This window comes from Peromyscus leucopus, chromosome 1, assembly GCF_004664715.2.
Source record: "Peromyscus leucopus breed LL Stock chromosome 1, UCI_PerLeu_2.1, whole genome shotgun sequence".
NCBI lineage: Eukaryota > Metazoa > Chordata > Mammalia > Rodentia > Cricetidae > Peromyscus > Peromyscus leucopus.
In genome coordinates, this window is record NC_051063.1 from 15141977 (window position 1) to 15165287 (window position 23311).

Genomic DNA, 23311 nt, shown 5'->3' on the forward strand with positions numbered 1-23311 from the left:
TTGATTCTATCTATGGACTCTAACATGTTTATTGATTAATGGATATTGGACCATTCTTTCTTCCCTAGAATGAGACCAACTTAGATATAGTTGTAATGTGTTATTGAACTAAATTTGCAGCATTTTGTTGATTATTTTTGCATCTTTGTAATCAAATAAATTGATTTTTATTGTGACCTGGCCTTTGTATCAGTGCATTTTCCTTCACAAAATGAGTATTTGTTTTTCCTATTTCTATTTTACTGAATAGTTTGAAGAGCACTATTGATAGTTCTTTAAATGCCTGGTAAAATTCACCTGTGAATGTGTCTGGTCCTGGGCTTTCCTCTGATGGGAGACTTTTTGTTCAATTTCATTTTTGGCAACTGTTTGTTTAGACTGAGTATATATTCTTTGCTCAAGCAGTAAGCATATGTGTTTAGAAAATTCTTCTAGATTTTTCCAGTTTGTGAGAATGTAAAATTTCAAGATAATCCCTAATGATCATCTTGTTTTCAGTGGTATCTGCTGAAATATCTCAATTTCAACATAGTTTATTAATTTATGTCTTTTTCTTTTAGTTGGTGAAGGGTTCGTCCTTTTTCTTTTCTTTTTTTTTTTCAAAAAAATCAACTCTTTAATTGATACTCTTTATTGATTTTTTTAGTTGTTAGCTCATTAGCTTCAACTATCATTTTTACTATTTTTTTCCTTCTATGGTCTTAGATTTATTTTATTCTTGATTTTCTAAGGCTTTGAGATGTATCATTACATCTCAAAGATGTAATGTTGAAAGCTCCCTGGTTTTAAAATGTAGGTACTCATAGCTTCCTCTTAGATCTGCCTTTCCTACATTCCAATGAACTGATTATTGATGCGAGGTATAGTTCTTACTCTGGGTTATAGCTTTAAAAACATGACAAATAGAGCTGGAGAGATGGATCAACAGTTAAAAAACCCTTGCTGCTCTTGCAGAGGATGTGAGTTCAGTTCCTAGCACCCACACCAGGAGCTTCACAACCACCTGTAGGTCCTGTTCCAGGAGATATGACATTTTCTTCTGGCCTTTACAAGCACCTGCACACATATGGTACACATAGCAGGCACTTACACACACAGATTAAAAACAAATACATTTTAAATAATAAGAAAAATTACCTATGCTAAAATCATAAGAGTGATCTGATTCTAAAGGGATGAGAATGATAGCAGTGTTAGTTGATATAAACAATTTAATCAAGGATTCGTTTATTTTCCTCATCACGCCAGAGGTTTCAAATCATCATGGCAAGGAGGACATGGTAGAATGACTTACATCATGGCAGACAGGAAGCTGAGTGGAACAGTAATAGAAATAACATGTCTGTAGTGATCTACTTCCTCCAACCAGGCCTCACCTCCCAAAACTCTAGTTGAATTTCAAATCCATTAGTGGATTAGAATATTCATTTAGGTCACAGCCATCATGATCTATTCATCTCTTGTACTTCCTCACAGACACAACTAGAATATGTTTTTACTAATCCCCTAATCAATCCAAACATGCAGCCAGTCTAGAACCATCACACGAGCTTAATTCAAAAAGCCAGGTATAGTGATATGATGGAAGATGTATGTTAACCCACAGCTAAATATTCTAGTCTGTTTTTAATCAATTATAAGGTAAAGAAAAAGGTACTATCAGATTCATCCTCTCTTCATCATACTGATAGAATTTGCAACAAAAACAAACAGCAAACACAACAAACACTGATGTAAACACAAGATCTCATTTATTTTTTTCCTGATGCACAAAGGAGTTCACTCAGTACAGTAACAATAAGCAAATCATACAAATACTAGGGGGAAGGGTGTCCCCTTGACTACATTCACATATATGTATATATTCTTAAGAACAGCCATCAAGAGGTTAACAATAATGTCAGGAATGCTTTCTGATAGGCTTTTGGGGTAAGAAGCAGACAGATAAATCACTGCCAAGTAGCAAAGGTTAATAATGATATCAGTTACTCAAGTAACCTGGGAAAGCCTGCTCAAGATTTACATTCCATTTCATCATTGGTTGGCTTTTGCATGTCGCTAAATTTGTACTAGATCTACAAACTAACCCTTCAACTCTCCATCTCTCACACTCAGTGCTGGAAATGGGCAGGAAGGTTGGGATAGCCTTGGAGACATGAATGTCAATGAGTGCCAAGTTTTGTTTTTGTTTTTGTTTTTTGTTTGTTTTTTAATTTTTTTTGTCCACAGTGACTTTTCACCTGTCTGCTTCTTCCCAGGTCTTTAGAAAATTTTTCATACCTTCTCTGGAGACATTATAAAGTGTAATGTGCGACATCATACCTGCAGTGGCTAGTAGATTAGAAATTGCAAACATCTCCTTTTGGTCTTAAAAAAAGTCATATAGAGTCCCTGTGATTTAAAAATTATTTCAAGCATTGCCCTTGATATGCTTCTCATTCTATCTATAAATAGCTAAGGTAACTCTCTTGAAATATTTGAATATTCTAGCAGCAGCAACAACTTTAAAAGATGCCCATCAAGCTCCAGAAGCATCCAGTTCTGGGTATCTTCCACATATGTATACATAAGGTGGAACTGATACAATGTGCTTTCCAGCATGCCTTGAAGGCTTTCCATATGTCTGCTTCTAAAGTGAAAAAGCTTAAAAATAGGAATAATCTGGTAGGGAGTGAAGAATCACCACACATTGCTAGATCTCACAGCCATTATGTTTCCTCTATAAAATTTCAGAGCATTTGCCAACAGGGATATTCAAGGGCACACTTCAAAATCAGTTAAACAGTGAAGAAGGGGTTTCCTACCATTTCCTTTCCTTGAAGTTGGAAATTTTTCACTGAAGAAGAAAAGAGATTCAGTGTTCACAGAATTAATTTAGAGAGGGCCCCTCCTGGCATGAAGGTAGATATCCTTTTGGATTCTAAAGTCTTTGACGGTGCAAGTAAAGAACCAGCTAAGATAACACAACAGAGGAGTCCAGTCTCTTTGACTCAGGAGAAGATTAGAACAACATTTCAGGTCCTAATCTCTTATTTTCAATGCTCCCCACCAAATCAAATTCAACTTGATTAACCTACTTTTGTGTTTTGGTTGCAAGAAATTTTAAAAATATAATACACATGATAATTTTTAATGCTTTTTAACCTTCTACAATGAAGTCCATCAAAAATTCTAGAGAAATGAGATAAGCGGAATGGAGTAGGAGAGAAGGATACTTCTTCAACCTACCTTCCTTCCTTCCTTCCTTCCTTCCTTCCTTCCTTCCTTCTTTCCTTCCTTCCTTTCACTTCTTTCTTTCCTCCCTCACTTCCTTCCTTTTTCCTCTCTCTTTTTTTCTCCCTTTCTTCTAAAGAGAGTAAACCATTCCAACAAAAAGTGACAACTGGGATAGGCTAGAAATAGTGCCTGTCTGTAATTCAGAAAGTCAACCTACATTAGGCAGAGGCAACATTTCAAAGTGCAAGACATCTGGCCCCATATGTGGGGCACTAAAACAGCATACATAACACTCAGGAACACTTCACTTGGGAAAATAGAACACATAAGTTATAAGGGATGCAGGGAGATCAAGGTACATGTAAACACTTCAACACATTGTTTTTATTAGAAGTTACTCAGCTTCTAGCATACTATCAGGACTAATCTGGATGCTTGACAGGATGGTGTTGAATGACTGTTATTCCTGCTTCCAGAATTACACTTATTTATATTACTGTGTGTGAATCTTAAGTTTAAATAAAAGCCAATGCTCAATATCAAAATGCACACCCTTAAGGAAGATGAGTGTGGGATCTGCGAAGGCTGGAAGCAGCTGCTGGCTGGCAGAGCTCTTACTCAACACATGCTTAAGCTACTCAACCCTCATCATTCAGGTTGGATGCCCTGTAACTAAGTTCCTTTGGCAAGAGTCAAAAGTTACAGCAGAAAACACTTGCCAACCTCAGAGAGAAATGGAGCAGGGGATTTAGCAGATCATTTTGATGTGGCTGATGTGCTAGATACACTGGACATTCAGACTAAGACCAAAAGTTGGATGCATTCACTTCTATCCCACAAAACAAACTGTCTTTTTTAAAAATAAAACTAAGTAAGGCCAAATATTTGTATACTTGGCCTTGTAATCTTTAGATGCAATGTATACACAACCAAATCGAAAAGTGCTTCTACCAAGAAAATAGATCTGGAGAAATTACTGCCAAGTTAGCATGGGAAACTGAGGTTTACAGGGCAGTAGAGGAACTGTGTGCTCTCAGACTTGAAAACACAGAATTAACTCTATTGCCTAAGGTTTTTCTGTTGTAAGATAATATGAAAACTCACCTAAACACTGGAAATGAAAGTATATGTTAACAAAACCTTTTCCCTGTTTTTCATTGTTTATAGGGCATGGAATAAATGAAGACAAATGTTGTATTTCAAGTAGAACTCACATCACTGCTTCCTAAGAATCTGCCATGTGGTTATAATCTGGTTTTAATTGTTATAAGAAGGGACATTATGTTAGTTAGGAAAGCTAAAATCCCCTCTTTTGTTTAATATTCCTTCATGTCTAGTACAGTAAGTCCTACTAATATAAACACTAAATGGGATTTCTACAACCTTTTCATTATCCTAAGATTTTTAATGCCAGAAAAATCTTAAGGAATTCAAGCGACAATTTGATAAATTAGAAAAAAAGAGTACTTTCAATCTAGCGGCCTTACAGAGTCTTATCCATAGTTCTTTAAAGGACTTGCACTTAGCTTTTAAGTTCTAGCACATTGATAGGAGGGTGAACTTTACAGCAACATTGACACATTATACACATTATGTTGAGTAGATTCAGCATTGCAAAGAACCTTGTCTTGTTACTGTTAACAGCTCTGAGGAATGCAGACCCCAGTCTACACAGCAGCGGTACATGGGTCTTGTTTCTCATCTAATAAAATAGAAGCAATTGTAACACCACACAGCCAGAAATCAAGGTGACTTTGAAGTACACAAAAACATAACTATTTATGCCATGTGGCTATATGAATACTATCCCTAAGAGACTTTAAATCTTTAATACTCAACTTCTGTCAAACACTTTGAAGCACAGAACTATATTTGAAAAGCATGTGGCATTCGGGTTCTGACATTCATCCCTAAAGAAGGCAAATTATAACAATAACACATCTCTGAAATGCAAATTCCATGAAGTGCGAATTTCCATAGATAAGGTCAACCTAGAAGCACATTTTAAAATCCAGTGAGTTCTCTTTTTACATGAGTATTCTCAGGATTTAATTTCCAAGCACAGTCATTGGTTTTTCCAACATCTGTTCACAGTCTAGCATGTGCCTTCTCATAAAAATCTACTCCATGGCACACCCAGTGTTTCCTACTTTTCACTTAGCTCAGAATGTCTAACATAGGGATATTTCTTTGCACCGTATTTCCCTATACAGAAAGGTTTTACTTCAATATTAGAAGCATAGCGCCAGCTGTTAACACTGCCTTCTGCATGAGCTTAACACAAATTTAAGCAGCCCTGAAGGAGGCACTGTCATGAAATTATGAATGCTCCCAACGGAGTTGAGAAGCAGTGCACTTCCTTTGCGCAATTTGCCAAGTGAGCACTGGAAGTAGACAAAGAAACAGAAGCCATCCAAAGAACGCAGTACTTTTTTTTAAAAAATACACTTTCTAACCAGCACCTGGGCACAAGGAAGATGCAGAACCATGTCATCCCAGGAGAACATCATGGATGCCCAAGGGTCTTACACTGAGCTGGAGAATGGTACCACCTGCTTTCCACCCACATAAACCTCCTCAATATTCCGGTCATCTCCTGAAAGAAAAACCAAAGAATCAGTTGTACTGTGCTTTTGGGTCTATGATTGCCTTAATTTCCTTTAAAAGAGATTTTAAGCAAAAAAAAAAAAAAAAAAAAAAAAAAAAAAAAAAAAAAAAACACACACACACACAAGCAAAACAGGTAGAACCTTTATTTCCCCTAAATCATTTATAATCTCCTTGGAATGACTTGATCAAGAAACAGCATCATAGCTCATTGTAGATTGGGGTCTCCATTCTGTATCTGAGGTGGAAATCAATCAATATTCAATAAACCCTTTTCTCTGAACTTTCTGCTGAAGGGGCTGGCTGGCATTTCCTGTCCCGGGTGTAAAGGCATGCCTATATTTACTCCCAGAATCATACTCAACTCATTGAGATGAGCAGTCTGCAGAATGTGCCCTCTCAAAGCTCAACTTCACCCAGCACTGAACTCACACAATGAGAAGGGAGTCTACTCTAGACATTCCTGACCCAATTATATTCCAGGGAATAGAACTCTGTGAGTTCAGTTCTATCCCAGAACAGGAAGGTTGTGGGCACAGAGGGGCATAAGAGATCTTGGCATGAAGCTCTCTTTCCCTTTATGCCCCAGCTCAGAACTTAAGTACGTTCTTGGGGAATTGTTAGGCATTGTGCCATAGAGCAAGCTCAGTGCTGAGAACTGTTTAAAAAATGAATTAACACAATCTAACCTTCATAGAGCTTAATGTAATGTTCCAAGGCCAGAGAGTCCCGACCAAGAAAAAGATAGTATTTATATCCCAGAAACATATCTACCTACCTAGGTAGAGGAACTTCTGGATAACGGCCTAAAATGGAAAATAAAGGTGATGAGAAATAGTCCTTTGTACATTTAGAAATGAAATTGACAGGGAAACGCCATTGGCAAAGTCCAGAAATTGAAATTTACTTCTTAATGCCAAAATTTACACTTTAATAAAAAAACGGTCTTTCCAAAAACAAAGGAATAAATGAAAACCTAAGCCCAAAGCAAGCAAACAAACAAAAATCACAGTCTAGTAGCTATTAACAAATGTTTGTCCTCATTAGAATATTATTTACTCATTTTTGAGACAGGATCTCTCTACATAGTCCTGGAACTTACTATTTAGACCAGGCTGGCCTCAAACTCCAGGACATATTCCTGCCCTTGCTGCTGCTGCTGCTGCTGCTGCTGCTGCTTCTTCTTCTTCTTCTTCTTCTTCTTCTTCTTCTTCTTCTTCTTCTTCTTCTTCTTCTTCTTCTTCTTCTTCTTCTTCTTCTTCTTCTTCTTCTTCTTCTTCTTCTTGCTCCTCCTCCTCCTCCTCCTCCTCCTCCTCCTCCTTCTTCTCCTTCTCCTTCTCCTTCTCCTCCTCCTCCCCCCCTCCTCCTCCTTTTTTTTTTTCAAGACAGGGTTTCTCTATCCTGGAACTTGCTCTGTAGACCAGGCTGGCCTCAAACTCACAGAGATTCACCTGCCTCTGCCTCCCAAGTGCTGGGATTAAAGATGTGTACCACCATTCCCTGACTACTACTGGAATATTCTTGACAAACAACCTTGAAATTGTCAGATTAAAGTATTGCATAAATCAAAGAAATCTATATAAAAATGATCCAAATACTTCAAAAGGTGTATTACAGAAGAAAATGACTAAATAAATGAGATGAAGCCTATTTCTCAGAAACTTACTCTAATAATAGAAAAACAAAATAATTTACAAAACATTAGGACATTTCTTATAAATAAACTAAATGAATACATCTTACCATAATAATGATTGTTTTAAAAATAGTCCCCCCACAAAAAAAAACAACAAAATGACATTTTATTTAACTTTCTTTTCTTACCTCGGAAATATCACCAACAAAATCCCCATAGAACAGATCAATGGGAGAGTCTGATGCTTTGGGGTTGATCAAGAGGGCATCAAATTCCTTGCCAACTTCAAAGTTTCCAATCTCACTATCTAGCCCAAGGGCTACAAATGGAAGTGAATAGCAGTCAGAATTACCATTGAATTATTCTGATGTCCTGCCAACATGTAACTAAACCCCTCCCCCCAAGTAGTATCTTAATAGTTAAGCAGAGAAGTACTCTCATCCCAACAGGTCACATGGAAAAGCAAATAGCTCTGTCATAATTCTGACGAGGTCTCATTTTCAGCCCTGCCAGTGTACTCCACTGAACATTTGACACAAATCTATCTACTCATCCTCTTCCCCCTTCCCCAACACTCCTAGCTTTCTCTTTTTTTTTTCTGTGAAATAGTTGGTGGTATTTATTTTCATTGCAGTGAACTGAAACTCAAATTAAAAAAATATTTGCAAACTTTCTAATACAGTCATACCCATCATGAATTCTTTAGTTAAATCATTGGAGTGTATATATATATATATACACATATCCTGTAACTCAAGAGTGCCAGTGATTTTGAAAGGAAGTCACTCTGTAACTTCCAAGGTTTTCTGGTTGCCCAAGAATGGTTTCCTGAAATAGAGCATAGGCCATCTTACAGCTGTAACTCATGTCCATGGTAAATGGATGCCAAGGGAGAACATGTCTCATTTTTATAATGTATTAAAGAATGTGCAGGTGTCAGGTTTTGTTGCCAATGGTGCTGTTTGATTGGCATCTCCTTAAAGCCCGTGTTCTGAGAATGACATTGAGGTCATTGCATTGAGGTCACTGCTGTACTGTCTATTCCAAGATCTACTTGTGCCTGGTGCATCCTGTCATTGCCAGGGTATTTTGATGGTGTGGAGATATTGAATAGACTTTTCTTTTCTTTTCTGGTGTATCACAATATCTGATCCGTGACATTTCTATGCACAGGCATTCTGATAACTTGGTAATTATCAGAACACCAAATTAGAAATCATACTCACTCTTAATACATTACTTAAATAGTGACTCTTTTTCACTCTCAGAAAAGAAAAGGTTTTTTTAACCTAAGGAAGTCTCAGCCTGAGGGTGGTGTGGAAATATTAACTGTTCAAAGCAGCTATATGACTTCATGGGGGAGGCGGGGCGGGAGCTTGGCGCGAACTAAAACACTGGTACTTTTCTCCTGTACTGGTTACACGCTATTTCTTGTCATTTCTAATGGAGCACCATACCATGAGCTTTTAATGACCGTATTAAACATGAAATTGTGTGTGCTTAGTAGGCCAGAGAAGGCCCCAGTCGAGAGGGCCCCAGAGGGTCTGAATCTTGCATATCTAAACTATTCTTCAGAACATGGAGAGTTCAAAAATGAGCCAACCAAGAAACAGATGAGGCCTTTCAGTGAACATTCAAATGGGTGTAAATCTTTCTATGGACCTATCCAGATTGGTCAGAAACTCCAATGGCTTCAGGAAATGCACTTGCTACTTTTGGAATGCTGCCTGTGTGAAGATGACTGATGGGGAGTGAGTGTAAAGTATGGCAGAGCTTTGGAGTGTCACACTTTCAACAGGGATTTCTTCAACCCATTTCACTTAGGCTATACTACAGACATAAGCTCCATAACAGTAACTCATGGCCCAACAGCATTGATTTAAAAGCTTTTCTCCCAGGTAGAATGATTGGCCAAGTTCCCACAGCAGTTTAATCAGAAACAACGTAGTGGAACAACACACAGAGCCTCGGATAAAAAACAAACAAAAACACATCACTTCGGCTCAAGTTGTTTTTATCAGGGGGTGGGTAGCAGACCATGGAGCTAATATATAACATATATAACGGTGCTGTGGGGGAGGGGCCACACTTAAGAATTTCAGAAATGAAATAGATGGCCTAGGAAAGCACAAAGGATGTAACTGTGATTTCCTCTTTCTGGAAATGTTCTTTTGGTGTTCATCATATTTTGGAACATTCAAAGAAAATATTCCTGGCCTTCCATTTATAATTTTGGGTGTCTATCATAAATCTACATAGATATGTGCATGTGTATTTTAATTTAATACCAGTGGTATGAAGCTATTTTCATTATACCATATTTGCAAAACAAATCAAAGTGATTATTTATATTGCAGTCACACATGAAAACTTAAGAAAAGATGATGAGCAATAGTTTTCTATCCATCAACTACACTGTTGTATCTTTCTTCATTTAAAGAGGTTTAAGTTGTCAGTGCATGGACTAGGCAGGAGTTTATACAGGAAGATAGCATAATGGAGGTTAGACTCTGCACTCTGGATTTATGTTTTCCAAATTCAAAACATGGCATACTTCACCTTGGCAGCCATGTGCCACTCAGGTTCCTTTTCTGTAAAATGAAATTAACAACAGTGGTTGTGAGGACTGAACAACAGCACACATGCAGGGCATTCACCACACTGCTCCATGGAGAGACTTCAGCTGTCTTGGCAATAACTTTTATTGACAGCATTATCATTCAAAAAAAAAAAGGAAGGGTGAATTATCTTGACTCATATGCATATGCCTAGTGTGAATATTCATTAAAATATTCAATATGGCAATAGTGCATTAAATAGTTACCCACCAAAGAGTGAATTCATTGAAAGAATGGCTGTGCCACCACATGGTATAGGTATGTTGTTATATAACATATATCAGTCATTAATACAGGATTTACCTTAGTTCACTAGGGTGCACCTTTACACTATAGCCAAAGACATAGATAGGCATGACTGTACTTGGTGTGAGAGAGGAAAAAACTAGTCATTACCTTGGCTTCCTCCAAGAGTGGCTAGTCTGAAGACTTCTTTGAGGGTGAGGCTTTTCTCATTCACCTTATTAATTAGGAGGATGTTGGAAACCATCACTGCCCTTCTGATAGCATCAAGCATGGAATAGGAGTAACCACCAGCCACATCTATGGTAGGAGAGACAAAGCCCAAACAGTAGTTTTATGAAGATGGATGGAATAACAGGTATCTATGTTGTTTTCTTCCTCTGGTTTTAATGACACATTCTGCTTTTAAATTTCTAAAAAGTTCTCATCTGTAAACATATAACTATAAGCCAACATTCAAACAAACTCAAAATATGTCATTCGCATAAAAGCAAAAGGGGCCACTATTTAGGGGAAGGAAAGGGACAAATGGGAAGGAAGCATGAGAAGGGGCACAAATGAAACACGGTAAATGACAACACACAATGCCTTTTGATATAAAGGCTCGAACCAAACCCATTTCTTTGCATGCCAATTTTAAAAAACCATCTTTCATTAAAATCAAATATATTCCAGAATTAGCTTCTGGGATTGCTCAAAACATTGAAGACTTGTAACTTAACACAATTGAAATGCCTACTCTCACAGTTTTAGAGGACAGAAGTGTAAAATCCAAGTGTTGGCAGGGCTAGCTGGGGTGTGGAGCTCAGGGGCAGAGTGTGTGCTAAGATCATACAAGGCCAGGGCTTCAGACTCTAGCACCACTGAAAGTGTAGGCCATAACCCCAACCCTTCAGACACTCCAGGAAGAATCCTGACTTGCTCCTTCCTGCTTCTCACACCTCCTGGAGATCTTGGCTTGTGACAGTAATTCCATTCTCTGAGCCATGTTCTCATTGCCTTCCTCTCTTGGGTCTTTGTGGCTTTCCCTTTCTGTCTCTTCTAAGCATTGATCATTGAGCTGAGGAACCACCCCATTTCAGAACGAGTTCATCTTGCCAGCCTGACCTTGGTTCTTTCTACAGAAACCTTTAGTCCTAATATGGCCACAGTTACAGGTTCTAGTAGACTTCTTTTGGGAACCACAACTCAAGACTTCTTTTGGGGACCACAATTCAACCCACTATAACATCCACATGGCTAATAAGGAGCTATATATCTATTTCTTGAACACTCACAGAAATTACTTTAAATATGGCTGTGAAAAGTTTATGATGTGATTTAACATAAACTCACAATTGCATACATTTAAGAAAGTGTCTGAGTGTTATTCCAATATAGATGAAAACTTTAGAAAATTAAAAAGCTATTTTTTTAAAAAAAACAATAATTCTTCAGAAAGCTTTAGAATGAACACAAGTTTTGGAAACTTAGTTCAATAAATAAGCAAAGCTGATAGGGACAGCTTTCCATACTGGTTGGCATCAATGAATGAGAACTGAGAGTTTTAGTGACTCAGATTAAGCCCCTAGTCATAATGCATTGAAACGCTGCCTTCGGCAGGAACAAATATGTGTTATGAAATTAGCTGCTGCAATATCAAATGAGATAGCATGTTTTATTGGAGAATACATTTTTTTAGCTAATCAAATATCCATTGTAGTTTTAAATGTTCCTGTCATTTCTGGGAAGGCTATATGATTATTAGTGCCTATAAATATTGCAATTATCAAAAGTAATTGGTTATTTAGTAGCAATTCTGGATTGCAGCTGAGTTTTATGTTCAACTGTCTTGTATGTCCTTAGGTAAACTTGTGCAGAGGTTTTTTTTTTTTTTAATAGAGTGCTTTTCTTCAGCTAGAACAGTCTTGCTAGAGGATCATCTAGTTCCCTGAAAGGTTTTATTTCAGCTGCTTAAGTTGTTAGTCTGTATGATTAGGAAATAATTAGGGCTGGGGAGGTAGCTCAGTCAGTAAGGTGCTTGTCATGCAAGCATTAGGGTCTGAGTTTGATCCCCAAGACCTATGTAAAAAACTGGGTGTGTTGGCATGCTGGGAAGACAGAGACACACAGATCCCCAGGGCTTTCTGGACACTCATGCAGCCTAACTGGCAAGTCCCAGGTGCCATTCAAAGACCCTATCACAGCGCCTAAGGAATGATACTTGAGGTTGACATCTGGTCCCTATATGTATATGTAAACACATGCATGTACACTAACATTAACACACACACACACACACACACACACACACACACACACACATACACACCATAAGCAAAAACAAGCACCCATTTAGACTTTTTGTGTATAATTTTGATGTTAATTAAAAAGAAGTGAATTAATTATAAAATTAAAAAGCAATGCTGAATAGCTAATTGTCACAAACCAGTGCCATAGCATACCAAGAATCATTACAAGAACAACATGACATTGACTTAACCAACCCTCAACATAAATATGTAGGGTATCTGCTATTATCAACTCCACTTAGAGAAAAGAATATCGAGGTCCATGGACAAGGTAGCTTACTATTCAACCAAGGTACCATGCCACACCAGCTAGTGGTAATGTGATAATGCTTACAGCTGCTAACAGCAGAGGCTCTTAAATGTGAAATTTTCTCAAATTTTTCTTGGGGACTTTTGTTAGAGAAGTTGGGATGCACATAAAAACTGAGAAGCATGTGAGGCCATAGTTGAGGATAAAAACCCCTAAGGAGGAAAGAAGTGAAGTATAAAAAAGAGATTGACTTATTGAGCTTTGAAAACAGCTTTTCAGAATAGCCAGAAAAAAAGAGAGCAAACCTTCAGAGAAGAAAGAATGGTCAGCAACAGAGGAAGAAGAAAAATTTTTTTCAATGCAATTTTGCTGACTCCCATGTAAGCTATTGGGACCAGGAGAAATGTCAACAACCACAACAGACCACAGAGACTTCCAGAGTCACAAGAGAATGGCATCTTTTCAGACAGCAAAGAGATCATGGTTCAGAGTCACAGCAAGAAAAACAAGATTGCTGCCTTGCTGGCTGGTCAAGGATCAGGACTGGGTTGGGGGAGCAGGAGCTGTATGGATGCTCACACTTGTTTTGCTGTGAAGAAAGGCAGCAACATGGGACAGGAAGCAGATGGGGGTGTCTGGGTAAGATAACAGTTACATATCATGACCTAAAAGGGTCAGGAGATATTTTAGATGCTTGTGTATTGGTAGCAATAGTCCAGTAGACAGCACCTAATGATGGGCAAGAATGTATGCAAATTTGGTGATGGGGAACTGAAACAAAGATTTCTGATTTTTCTATCCTTGTAATGACCTATCAGAAGAGACTATGAGTTGAGAATGAGGAGAGCTTGAGTTACAAATAGAAAGTTTTAGGAAAAACAAGAGAGATAAAAGCCTGTCTTGGATTAAGGAGACAGATACTTATTAGAGAAATATAATTATCTCTGTTGCCAATGTTGAGAGCTGCTTGGAATTTGAGCACAAAACTTAACATTGAAACCAAATGTTCTCTCCAGTAACTCCTAAACACCCAGCTGTAGGCATAGAAAAGGGAACTGTTGGGGTCATCTAGAGCTGGGCTTTTGCAAAGTGAACACATAGAAAATGAGGACATGTGAAAGGGAAGAAGGGATGTTATGATATCTGCTGGCATCCAAGAGGGCTGCATCAGGAAGGCAGGAAGGACTGAGAAAACAAGGCATTACTAGACTGAAATCTACAAGAAGATCGGAGGCTGTGGCTCAGGGACTGTTTTAGTTAGGTGTCTATTGCTGTGATCAAGATCATGGCAAGATCACCTTGCGGAGGAGAGGGTTTATTTGGCTCACAGGTCATAGTTCATAATCAAGGGAAGCCAGGGCAGGACCTCAGGGCAGGAACCTGGAGACAGGAGCTAACACAGAACAATGGAGGAAGGTTGCTTTCTGGCTTACTCCACACGGCTTGCTCAGTTTTCTTTCTTATACAACCCTAGACCATCTGCCCAGGGTGGTACTGCCCACAGTGGCTGGAACCCTATGTGAATCAATAATCAAGAAAACGCCCCAGAGACTTTTCTACAAGTCAGTGTCATGGATGCAATTTCTCAGCTGAAGTTCCCTTGCCTTAGGTTACTATAGCTTGTGCCCAATTAAAAAAAGCTAACCAAGCCGAGGGAGTGACAGCACCATCAGGTTAGGGTGGAGAACAGTCCCGGGAAGCGGGAGAGTGACTCCATGTAGATTATTTAATGAGTTTGTACACCATGCCATGTGTATTTGTTCTATGAAACTTTCCATTCAGGCTTATTCACTGTTTATTTTGCCTTTTCCCCCATATTTTAGAGGGGAGAGGTCCCATTTTCACAATTCTTCAGGTAGTTTTCTTTATACAGTGTAATCACTCTAGATCCAAAATTCTGAAATCTCAAATGCAGGTGACAACACACTAGAAAATTCCATATCTGATGTCATGTGACACAGGTGTGCTTAAAATACATGATAAAATTACCCCAGTCTATGTGTATGAGCTACATGAAACATAAATTAATTCTAGGGGAAGACTTATGTCCATTACCCTAAATATCTCTTTATTACATAGCACACATCACTTAAAAGTTTTATGACATGTTAAAAATATACAAATAATGCAAGGAATACAGAACCAAAACTCAAGATTCTAATGCTCAGTTTCAAAAACAATACTATGTGTTTCCACCAAAGGAAAATCTTTTTGATTATCATGGCTTACTTAAAAAAAAAAATAGGTACACTTTTAACAGTGTTAGTATTTTCTCTTTACAACTCCTAAAATAATTTATTCAAGAAACTTTAATAGTACTCTGAATACAAATCTGCTTCTCTGAATGCTCGGGACACTGTCACTGCTATCAACTTGAGCAGGAGGGTGTCACTTGCTCTGGTCACTCTTCTGTTGTTGCTGTTAGTATCATTGACACATATTAACTGCACAACTGAATGGATTTTGCTGTGGCAATTCTACACATGCATATATCTTCTCAATCTTCGGTCATGTCCCTCTTCCCTTCTTCTCCCGTCCTCCCTATCCTCGTGACCCCTCTCCCAGACCCAGATAGTCTGTTTTCTACCCTCAGGTCAGCGCTGGTTTTGTTTGTTCATCTGTTGGTTTCCACATGTGGGAAGACATGTGACCTTGCTTCCTGTAACTCGGTGCCTAGCTGGGGACAGCTTCCCTTAACTTCTCAGTTGTACCCACATTCCTATGTAATGACCCTTCATTTTGACTCATCACCAATGGTAGAGACCTTCAAGTAATTCTTTTCAAAGGGATCACAAACAGAATATTTTCCAAGATTTTATTCAGCTGAGAAGTTTGTTGCTTTTACACATGGAGACGGCCAGATATATAAATAGTATTTTAGATTCATAATTACTTTTCCTTTGGTATTATTTGCACCACCACCAATAAAATAATCATCTGAAAGAAAACTAGCTCTTAATTGTTTTGTTGGTAACTTTTTATTCCCAGAGTCAATGCTTTATGAGCATTTTTGTTTTTCTTAAAATTAAAATAGTTTGCCACAGTGTGTTCGGTTATGATTTAGCATACAGGGGTGAAAGCTCTCTCAACACTGTTCTTTCTCCAGCTCTGACTGTGACCTACTGTATCTATCTCAGTTCCTCATGAGCCAGGAACATCTGTCTCAGGCCTATGCTCTCAGCCCTTTCTCATACTCTTTGCTCAATTTCTGCCCTCCACCCCATCCTGAACACTCAAGTGCTCTCTCCCTTGGCTTTGTTCTCTGCATTGCGGATGAAATTTTCAGCAAGAGTAATTTAATCCCTTTCTGAAGAATTTGTTTTTTAAATTATATGTCTCTGTGTGAGTTTGTACATGTGAGTGCGAGTGCTTGTGGAGGCCAGAAGAGGATGTTAGGCCCCCTGCAGCTGGAGCAGGCAGTAGTGAGCTCTTAGACATGGGTGCCCAGATTCTCAACAAAGAACAGGGAAAATGGCTTTGGAGGGTGGGGGTAATGACTTCAAAACTTCTCCCTATTTTGTTGATGTTTATTATTAAGACATCCGTCCTAGCAACCAATAAAGCTCATGTGCCCTAAGCACAGATCCAATACCTACAACTCGGCTCCATCAGAACGATTCTTCATCAATTCAGCTCCAGATGGAGGCAGCTTACCTGTCCCCAGCCCTATCTTCACTTTGTACTTCAGGACGTCAAGCACATTCAGTAAGCCGCTGCTCAGCCTGGAGAGAGAGAAGATGCAGAACAAGGAGATCCAGGTGGTGTAACAGCACAGGAACACTGTCAAAGATGGCGATATCACTGAAAGCTGTGATTATCAGCCCTAAGGCCAACAGTCAGTTAGACCAGGCCAGAAGAGTGGTGGAGTAGAGACGCCCATAAAAAACTACTTCCTGCTTCCTGGTATGAGGTCACTCTTGGGAGGGTGCAAAGCAGCAAGGAATTGGGGGTGGGGAAGGGGTCATTCCATGGAAAATACTGAAGAATTAAGTCTTGTAGTTAGTCTGTAAATCTAATAGGCTTTCTACTCAACTCCTCCTTCTATGACCAGAAAGTATAAATTATAAAGCATCACATTCCTCTATATCCAGAACAATTTACCTATTACCCAAAGGAGAAGCTTTGTATTAAGGCACAAAATAATAGCCCACTGTATGATGCTTTGGGCCTTAGAAGCAGCCCCAAAAATCAGACCTTCTCCCCCAAGTCTTCAAATCATACAGGCCAGGATTTCTCAGGGCTGTGGTCTAACTCAGTGGTAGAGTGTTTGTTTAGCATACATAGGGCCCTAGTTCATCCCCAACAACAACAATAGACCAACTAAAATTTCTATCCTTTTTCCCTATGCAAGCCACAAACCCTAATGAAATTGTTCTAATCCTCCATCCTTATGTCTTATGCTGGCCAGGAAGGAGTTCTCAGACATACTTTGTTCGATAGACTGTCACGTGATTCTATTTTGGAAGAGGTCCTGCTCTGTTCACAGAAGGAAAACAGTATGGCACAAGGACCAAGAAGATCTGGAGATGCCTTCCCCAGGATCCCATCTTCATAGCTTGGCATGAGATCAAAGCCTCTTTGTCTAATTGCACGTCTGTGCGGTTGCCATGCTCCATCATATCGAAGCAAATAGGGAGATCTCTCTGTGCCCATGGTCTTCATCTAATGGTCATGTGCACATAAAACTCTGAGTACACATGTTTGCTGGGCTTTTCCCTCATCGATGTATCTTATTTTAGAAGGCTGGTGATGACCTTATGACAGAAAAGGAGAGGTAATCCTCCCTCACGTTTTTCTTCTCCTGTGCTTACAGGGTCAAAGATGATACAACCAAAAAGGAAGGAAGCCACTGAAATGGGGGTCTGGTAGTTCAAATGCTGCTTCCTAGGGTAGTAAGTAGGAGCCTGGCCTGAATTTTGAGCCTCATCATCTTCATTCCATTTGATCAAGGAAAAGACAGAGGAAAGCTGAAGCCTGTAATCAGAAGTTCAAGAAGATACAGTGGCTAAATTGCTCTGCTTAAGGATGCACTAAACGATAATTTCCAAAGCCCCAATGTGCACGAGGAAAACCTGAAACTCTTGAAGATGGGCATTTACTTGAAAAGGTGGATCATGTTTTAATTTAGAGGCTATTTTACTGTTCACTTTAATGTTAAATTCTTGTTCTTAGGCTGGAATTAAGGTCACCAAGTCATGTGTTGGAAAACTCAGGGTCTTCTGAGACCTTTCAAACAACTGGAAAAATGTCCCATGTCTCTAGGAGCCTTTCTTACGCTACCATGGATGCACATCTGTGTCATTTACAAAGTCCCGAAGCTTACTAATACCTCCAGCTCTTTTCTGAAGTGCTCGGCCCACATCTGGAGGCTGCTCTGTCCTTGTTGGGAGAAGGTCAGAAGGGGTGCTCCTCCAGTCACTCCAGCCTTTCTGCCACTGTGGAGTGTTTGTTCCTGTCCCTGTGCCATCACTTCGTGAGAGGGACAACTGACAGTTGTTTGAGTCTAGAAGAATTAGACTCCAGGATCCCACTGTGGTAAGTGGTTTGATGTTATTGACTTCTTCCCTGTATTTGAACTCTCCAAAAGCACTCTCTAAGATCAGCTCCCACGCAAATACACTACTTGTACAACCCTAAGTTCCTAACTCAGCATCTACAGTCTAGATCACGTTATCCACAAGTTTCCTTAACTTAGACACAACATTTTTATGTCTATGGGCCTTTTTGTCTTGCTGGAGATACAAGCCATAACTTTCAACGGACTCATTTATGAATTCATAGCCTTTAAGAAGGTTAAGAACACCAGGTGATGGCACTGTGAGTTCAAGGTCAGCCTGGTCTACAAGGAGTTCCAAGACAGCCAGAACTGTTACACAGAGAAACCCTGTCTCAAAAAAAAAAAAAAAAAAAAAAAAAAAAAAAAAGATTAAGGACATGTTTCATATTTTGGGAATTAAATAAGATGAATCCATCCTGGATTCTCCTATATGAGTTGCATCTCAACACATTCAGCAGCATGACCAAGTGCTATAGAGCCATAACTCCCTTCTAAACTCTGGAGCAGACTGTCTCCCCAGGACATGCATTCTTTCAGTCTGTTCTCAACTGTAAAACTTGAATGCTATTGATTTTAAACTCTGTTCTACTTCCCCTTGCTGCATGTCTGTGTAAACGTAGAGACTTGCAAAGATGTGGAACTCCTTAAATGTACATTCTGCAGCAATGCCATCTTTCAAATGCCTTCTTTCTTTACCTAAGCACAGGTGAGCACCCATCTACCTGGTTCCTTCCCCACTCAAATCAATTATGGAAACAGACCCTAGAAAAAGGACCATGTGAGAAAACAGAAAATGCCTATCCACACTATATATCAATACCACCAAGCAATTATTGTCTACTTACGATAAATTAGAGTTGGGACAATGTGCAATGGATGCTCCTCTTTCACTGAAGATGTTAAGCTCTTCTTCAGAAAGGTAGCAGCCATGTGCCATGACTGTCTAGAGAAAAGAATAGCCAGCATGAAGTTTACTACTAAAAATGTTTGTACTAAGCCGGGCGGTGGTGGCGCACGCCTTTAATCCCAGCACTCGGGAGGCAGAGGCAGGTGGATCTTTGTGAGTTCGAGGCCAGCCTGGTCTCCAAAGCGAGTTCCAGGAAAGGCGCAAAGCTACACAGAGAAACCCTGTCTCGAAAAACCAAAAAAAAGAAAAAAAAAAAATAAATAAAAATGTTTGTACTAATATTCATGACAATGTATTAGAAGAAGATACAGAAGCAACAGCTTGGCTACAGTGGTCTTTGCAAATATAGTTGCTATTATTTGAAAGGAAAAAAAAAATCCCTGCATCCAAATATATATTTAAAAAGTCTCAACAAATTTGTATGTTTTAACTATTTATTTGGTTTTTTTGTTTGTTTGTTGTTTGTTGTAGTACTGGTAATCAAGCCCAGTACTCTACCACTGAACATCATCCTAGCCCTGGCTCTTGATTTTAATTCTTTTGGCTGATTTACAATGCAATACAGGGTCAACCAGCTCATCCACAGCATAGGAAATCGAGCCAGATTGAACACATTATGGTTTTATCATCTCTACTATAGAAAATTTACAAGTTGCTTTCTTTTCTAAATCTATATGATGTGCTTCCAGTAGGCTGATACTAGCCTTTATTCCAATCAATGGGTTAATTTTTGTAGATGGTTTGTTTTGGAGCTGGGATCTCTCTATGTAGCTAAGGCTGGTCTTGAACTCACTATAGAGCCCAAGCTAGCCTCATACTCATAATTTCCCTGCCTCAGCCTTTGGAATACTGGGATATGGGGCATAAGCCACCATATCTGAGAGAATTGTTCTTCATCTCTGTTACTAATTTCAATATAGACACCATGGTTCTTGACATGGACATAAAATAAAGATATGGCATATCATAGTAGCTTTTAGTTAAGGAGGTTAAATTTATTTAAAAAAGTAGGTCCCACAAGTTTGAAACCTCTCTAAACTCTTGTCTTGGTAAGATTTGTGGGTTTTCAAGTAACATATAATTCTCTAATTTTTGTTACTTTAATATAAAACCTACATCCAATTGCTTTCTCCTTTGGGAGGCATAGTCCAATGAGCAAAAATCATCATTAAAATAAAAAATTTCTCAATCTCCATGCAAATAAAATTAACATGAAAATTTAAGGTTAATTTATTAATCGTATGGTAATATATAGAGAGGATGATGAAACTTCCTATTTAAAATTTACATTACTTATGCAAAGTATTAACCTTTCAAATCACTTGTATTCATATCTCCTTTTGTATAGTCACTAAGAAGGGACTTGCTGCAGTACACTCTCAAGGCAGTGTGTTCATTTCAAGGAAGTCTGAGGCCAAAGGGCATACTGCTTTAATGAGGTCTCTTGCCACTCACGTTAATTTTATTTAATTACAGAAGTAATACATACTCATTTTTCTAAACTCCAGAGTTAAAAAATAGCTTTTAACATCCTCTGTGTATCCCTGGACCTTTTTAAAGTGTGAAAACACACCAACACATATGCACATGCATATCTGACTATATTGAATGTTCTTCTGTGGAAGCATGCATATTTTGCTCTTTGTGAATGCTGGATGGAATTCTAATGATGTAAATTCTATGACTGAACCAATTCCTTGTGGATGGTTATTTTCAAACTTTCCTGTGTTATCAGCACACTTCTTTTTATACTCATTAAACAGTTATCCTTGGGAATGGTTCTGCTGACTTGAAGAAAAACCCACTGATGTACTAACTGAAAGCATCACTGGGAAAAGATCATTCTTACCATCCAATCAAAGACTTAGATTTAAGGATGGTGATAAAACATCAGGTCTATATTAGCACACACATATAATACACACACACACACACACACACACACACACACACACACACACACACAGATGAGGGATACACACATACCATGCACACACATATATAGTCACACACATATATCTACACACACACATATACACACGCATGCATATAAACACACACACACATAGAGACACACACATATCTACATACATACTGCATACACACAAACATAAACACACACATATATAGACACATACATATCTACACATACATATATCTACACACACATGCACACACAAACACAAATACACACACATATACACACATATACTGTGTACACACACATAGACACACACACACACACACACTGGGTTTACTTTAGTTTGGAAAATGCATGTGAGCTGAAGAACAGTGATCACTTCTGAGATTTTGAAATTTAAAGGGTGCAGCCTGCTTTACATAGATTATATCATGATACTGAACTTACCTTGCTTGTGAGAAGATTGTTTTTATCATAGACATCTGTATAGTTTTTGTAACCAGGGTACAAGTTTTTCACAACTTCAACTTCTTCACGATTTTCACTTATATGGCTCTGCAAACAAAGAAATAATGTTTTCATTTTTCTTTCTGTAAAACATTTGACATTATATCTCCTGTCGCAACATGCTGTTGCTAGTTTCTACTTCCTGAACTTGCTGATGTAGGAGACTATGGATGAAAACATTAAAGTCTGCATTTGAGTTTAATTTCAAATGCTTATATGCATCTTCTATGACAATATACATGACAAAGAAACTGAATATCCTGAGCATCTCTCTCTCTCTCTCTCTCTCTCTCTCTCTCTCTCTCTCTCTCTCTTAGACACACACACACACAGAGATCTTTCTCTCGTGTTCTGAAACTCTAATATATAGCAAGAACAAACATTAAGTACTCTTTAAAGAACATCCAGTGCCTTGCTTGTAAGAATTCAATGGCCATCAGAAGATGAACCTACCGTTCACTCAGAAAATAACTAAAATGTGAACAAACTGAATTCTGAGCCTAGTTAGATATCTTAGGGCAAGTCAGTTCTCTTCTTTAAGCTTCCATTTCTCATTGCTCAATAAAAGTGTTGGGCTAGTTAGGTCATTTTCTATCTCTTATGCACATGTGTTAGTCATATTTCAGGTGTGAGATTTTACAGAACCTAGAGCATCAGGGGCAGAAGGAAGACTGGGCTCAGGGCCTGTCCTCTACTGCCTCTCTTCTTAGCCTTCTGATGATGGTTTTTGCAGAAAAGAATGTGCAATGACACAGCTGAGCAATCCTGCCTTCATCAGGAAGGAGCTCATGGGAATTCACACACAAGCTGAGTGAGTCGGAGGTAGCCACACCAACCTTTCATGGGGGCACCTGAAATCTGAGGGGACACAGTGTCTTACACTAGAGTAGCTACCCAAGTCTCTAGAAAAAATAAACATTTCAGACCAAGGGATGAATGCATTGGATAATACAAACAAATGATTATCTTCCATCCCTCTAAGCAGAACTGGTCTCCTGTTTCCCAAAATGGCCATGAACTAGATTTCTAGCCAAGGATCACCTTGCACTTCTGATTCTTCTGCGTCTACCTTCTGAGTGCTATGCCCCCAGGCCCAGGTTATGCTGGCAATCGACCTCAGGGTTTTGTGCATGCCAGGCAAGCACTCTGTCCACTGCACTGCATCTCCCGCCCAAAGATAGACTTTTTACATCTTTTTCATTGTATTTTCATGTAGTTTTTAATATTATTTACATTTTTCTTTTCCATTTCTTTTTTTTTAAGAATAAAACATACTGTTTCCAAAGTGGAAATATTATCCAAATTTGGATTTTATCACCAGAGCATAATTGTGGGGGACTGGATTCAAAGTCCAAATATCAAAAACCACAAACAATAATCATGAGGGAGACACACTAATGGGGCCTATGAACATGCATTTTAAAATTAAATAAATAAAAGTAAGAAATCAATATGTTGCCTTCACCCCAACTTTCTCTTCCCTCTAAGACTATCAGCTCTGAAAAGGGGGAAATTTTAGTGCAGTGTGTAATTGAGCTTGAGTGGGGGAGGGGAGCGC

General features: G+C 38.7%; 1 protein-coding gene across 2 annotated transcripts in view; it reads right to left on the reverse strand.

The window, feature by feature from the left end:
• Nucleotides 1–1729: 1729 nt before the first annotated feature.
• Nucleotides 1730–23311, reverse strand: part of Gda (guanine deaminase) — an 85855-nt gene continuing 64273 nt past the window's right edge. For both annotated transcript variants that reach the window (XM_028893841.2, XM_028893849.2), the window contains exons 8-14: nucleotides 21694–21801; nucleotides 19264–19361; nucleotides 16516–16583; nucleotides 10474–10620; nucleotides 7648–7778; nucleotides 6602–6629; nucleotides 1730–5812 (exon numbers count right to left, since the gene is read on the reverse strand). In XM_028893841.2, the coding sequence (XP_028749674.1) occupies nucleotides 5742–5812; nucleotides 6602–6629; nucleotides 7648–7778; nucleotides 10474–10620; nucleotides 16516–16583; nucleotides 19264–19361; nucleotides 21694–21801 (651 nt within the window). In that variant the 3' untranslated portion in view covers nucleotides 1730–5741. The remainder of the gene's footprint in view (nucleotides 5813–6601; nucleotides 6630–7647; nucleotides 7779–10473; nucleotides 10621–16515; nucleotides 16584–19263; nucleotides 19362–21693; nucleotides 21802–23311) is intronic.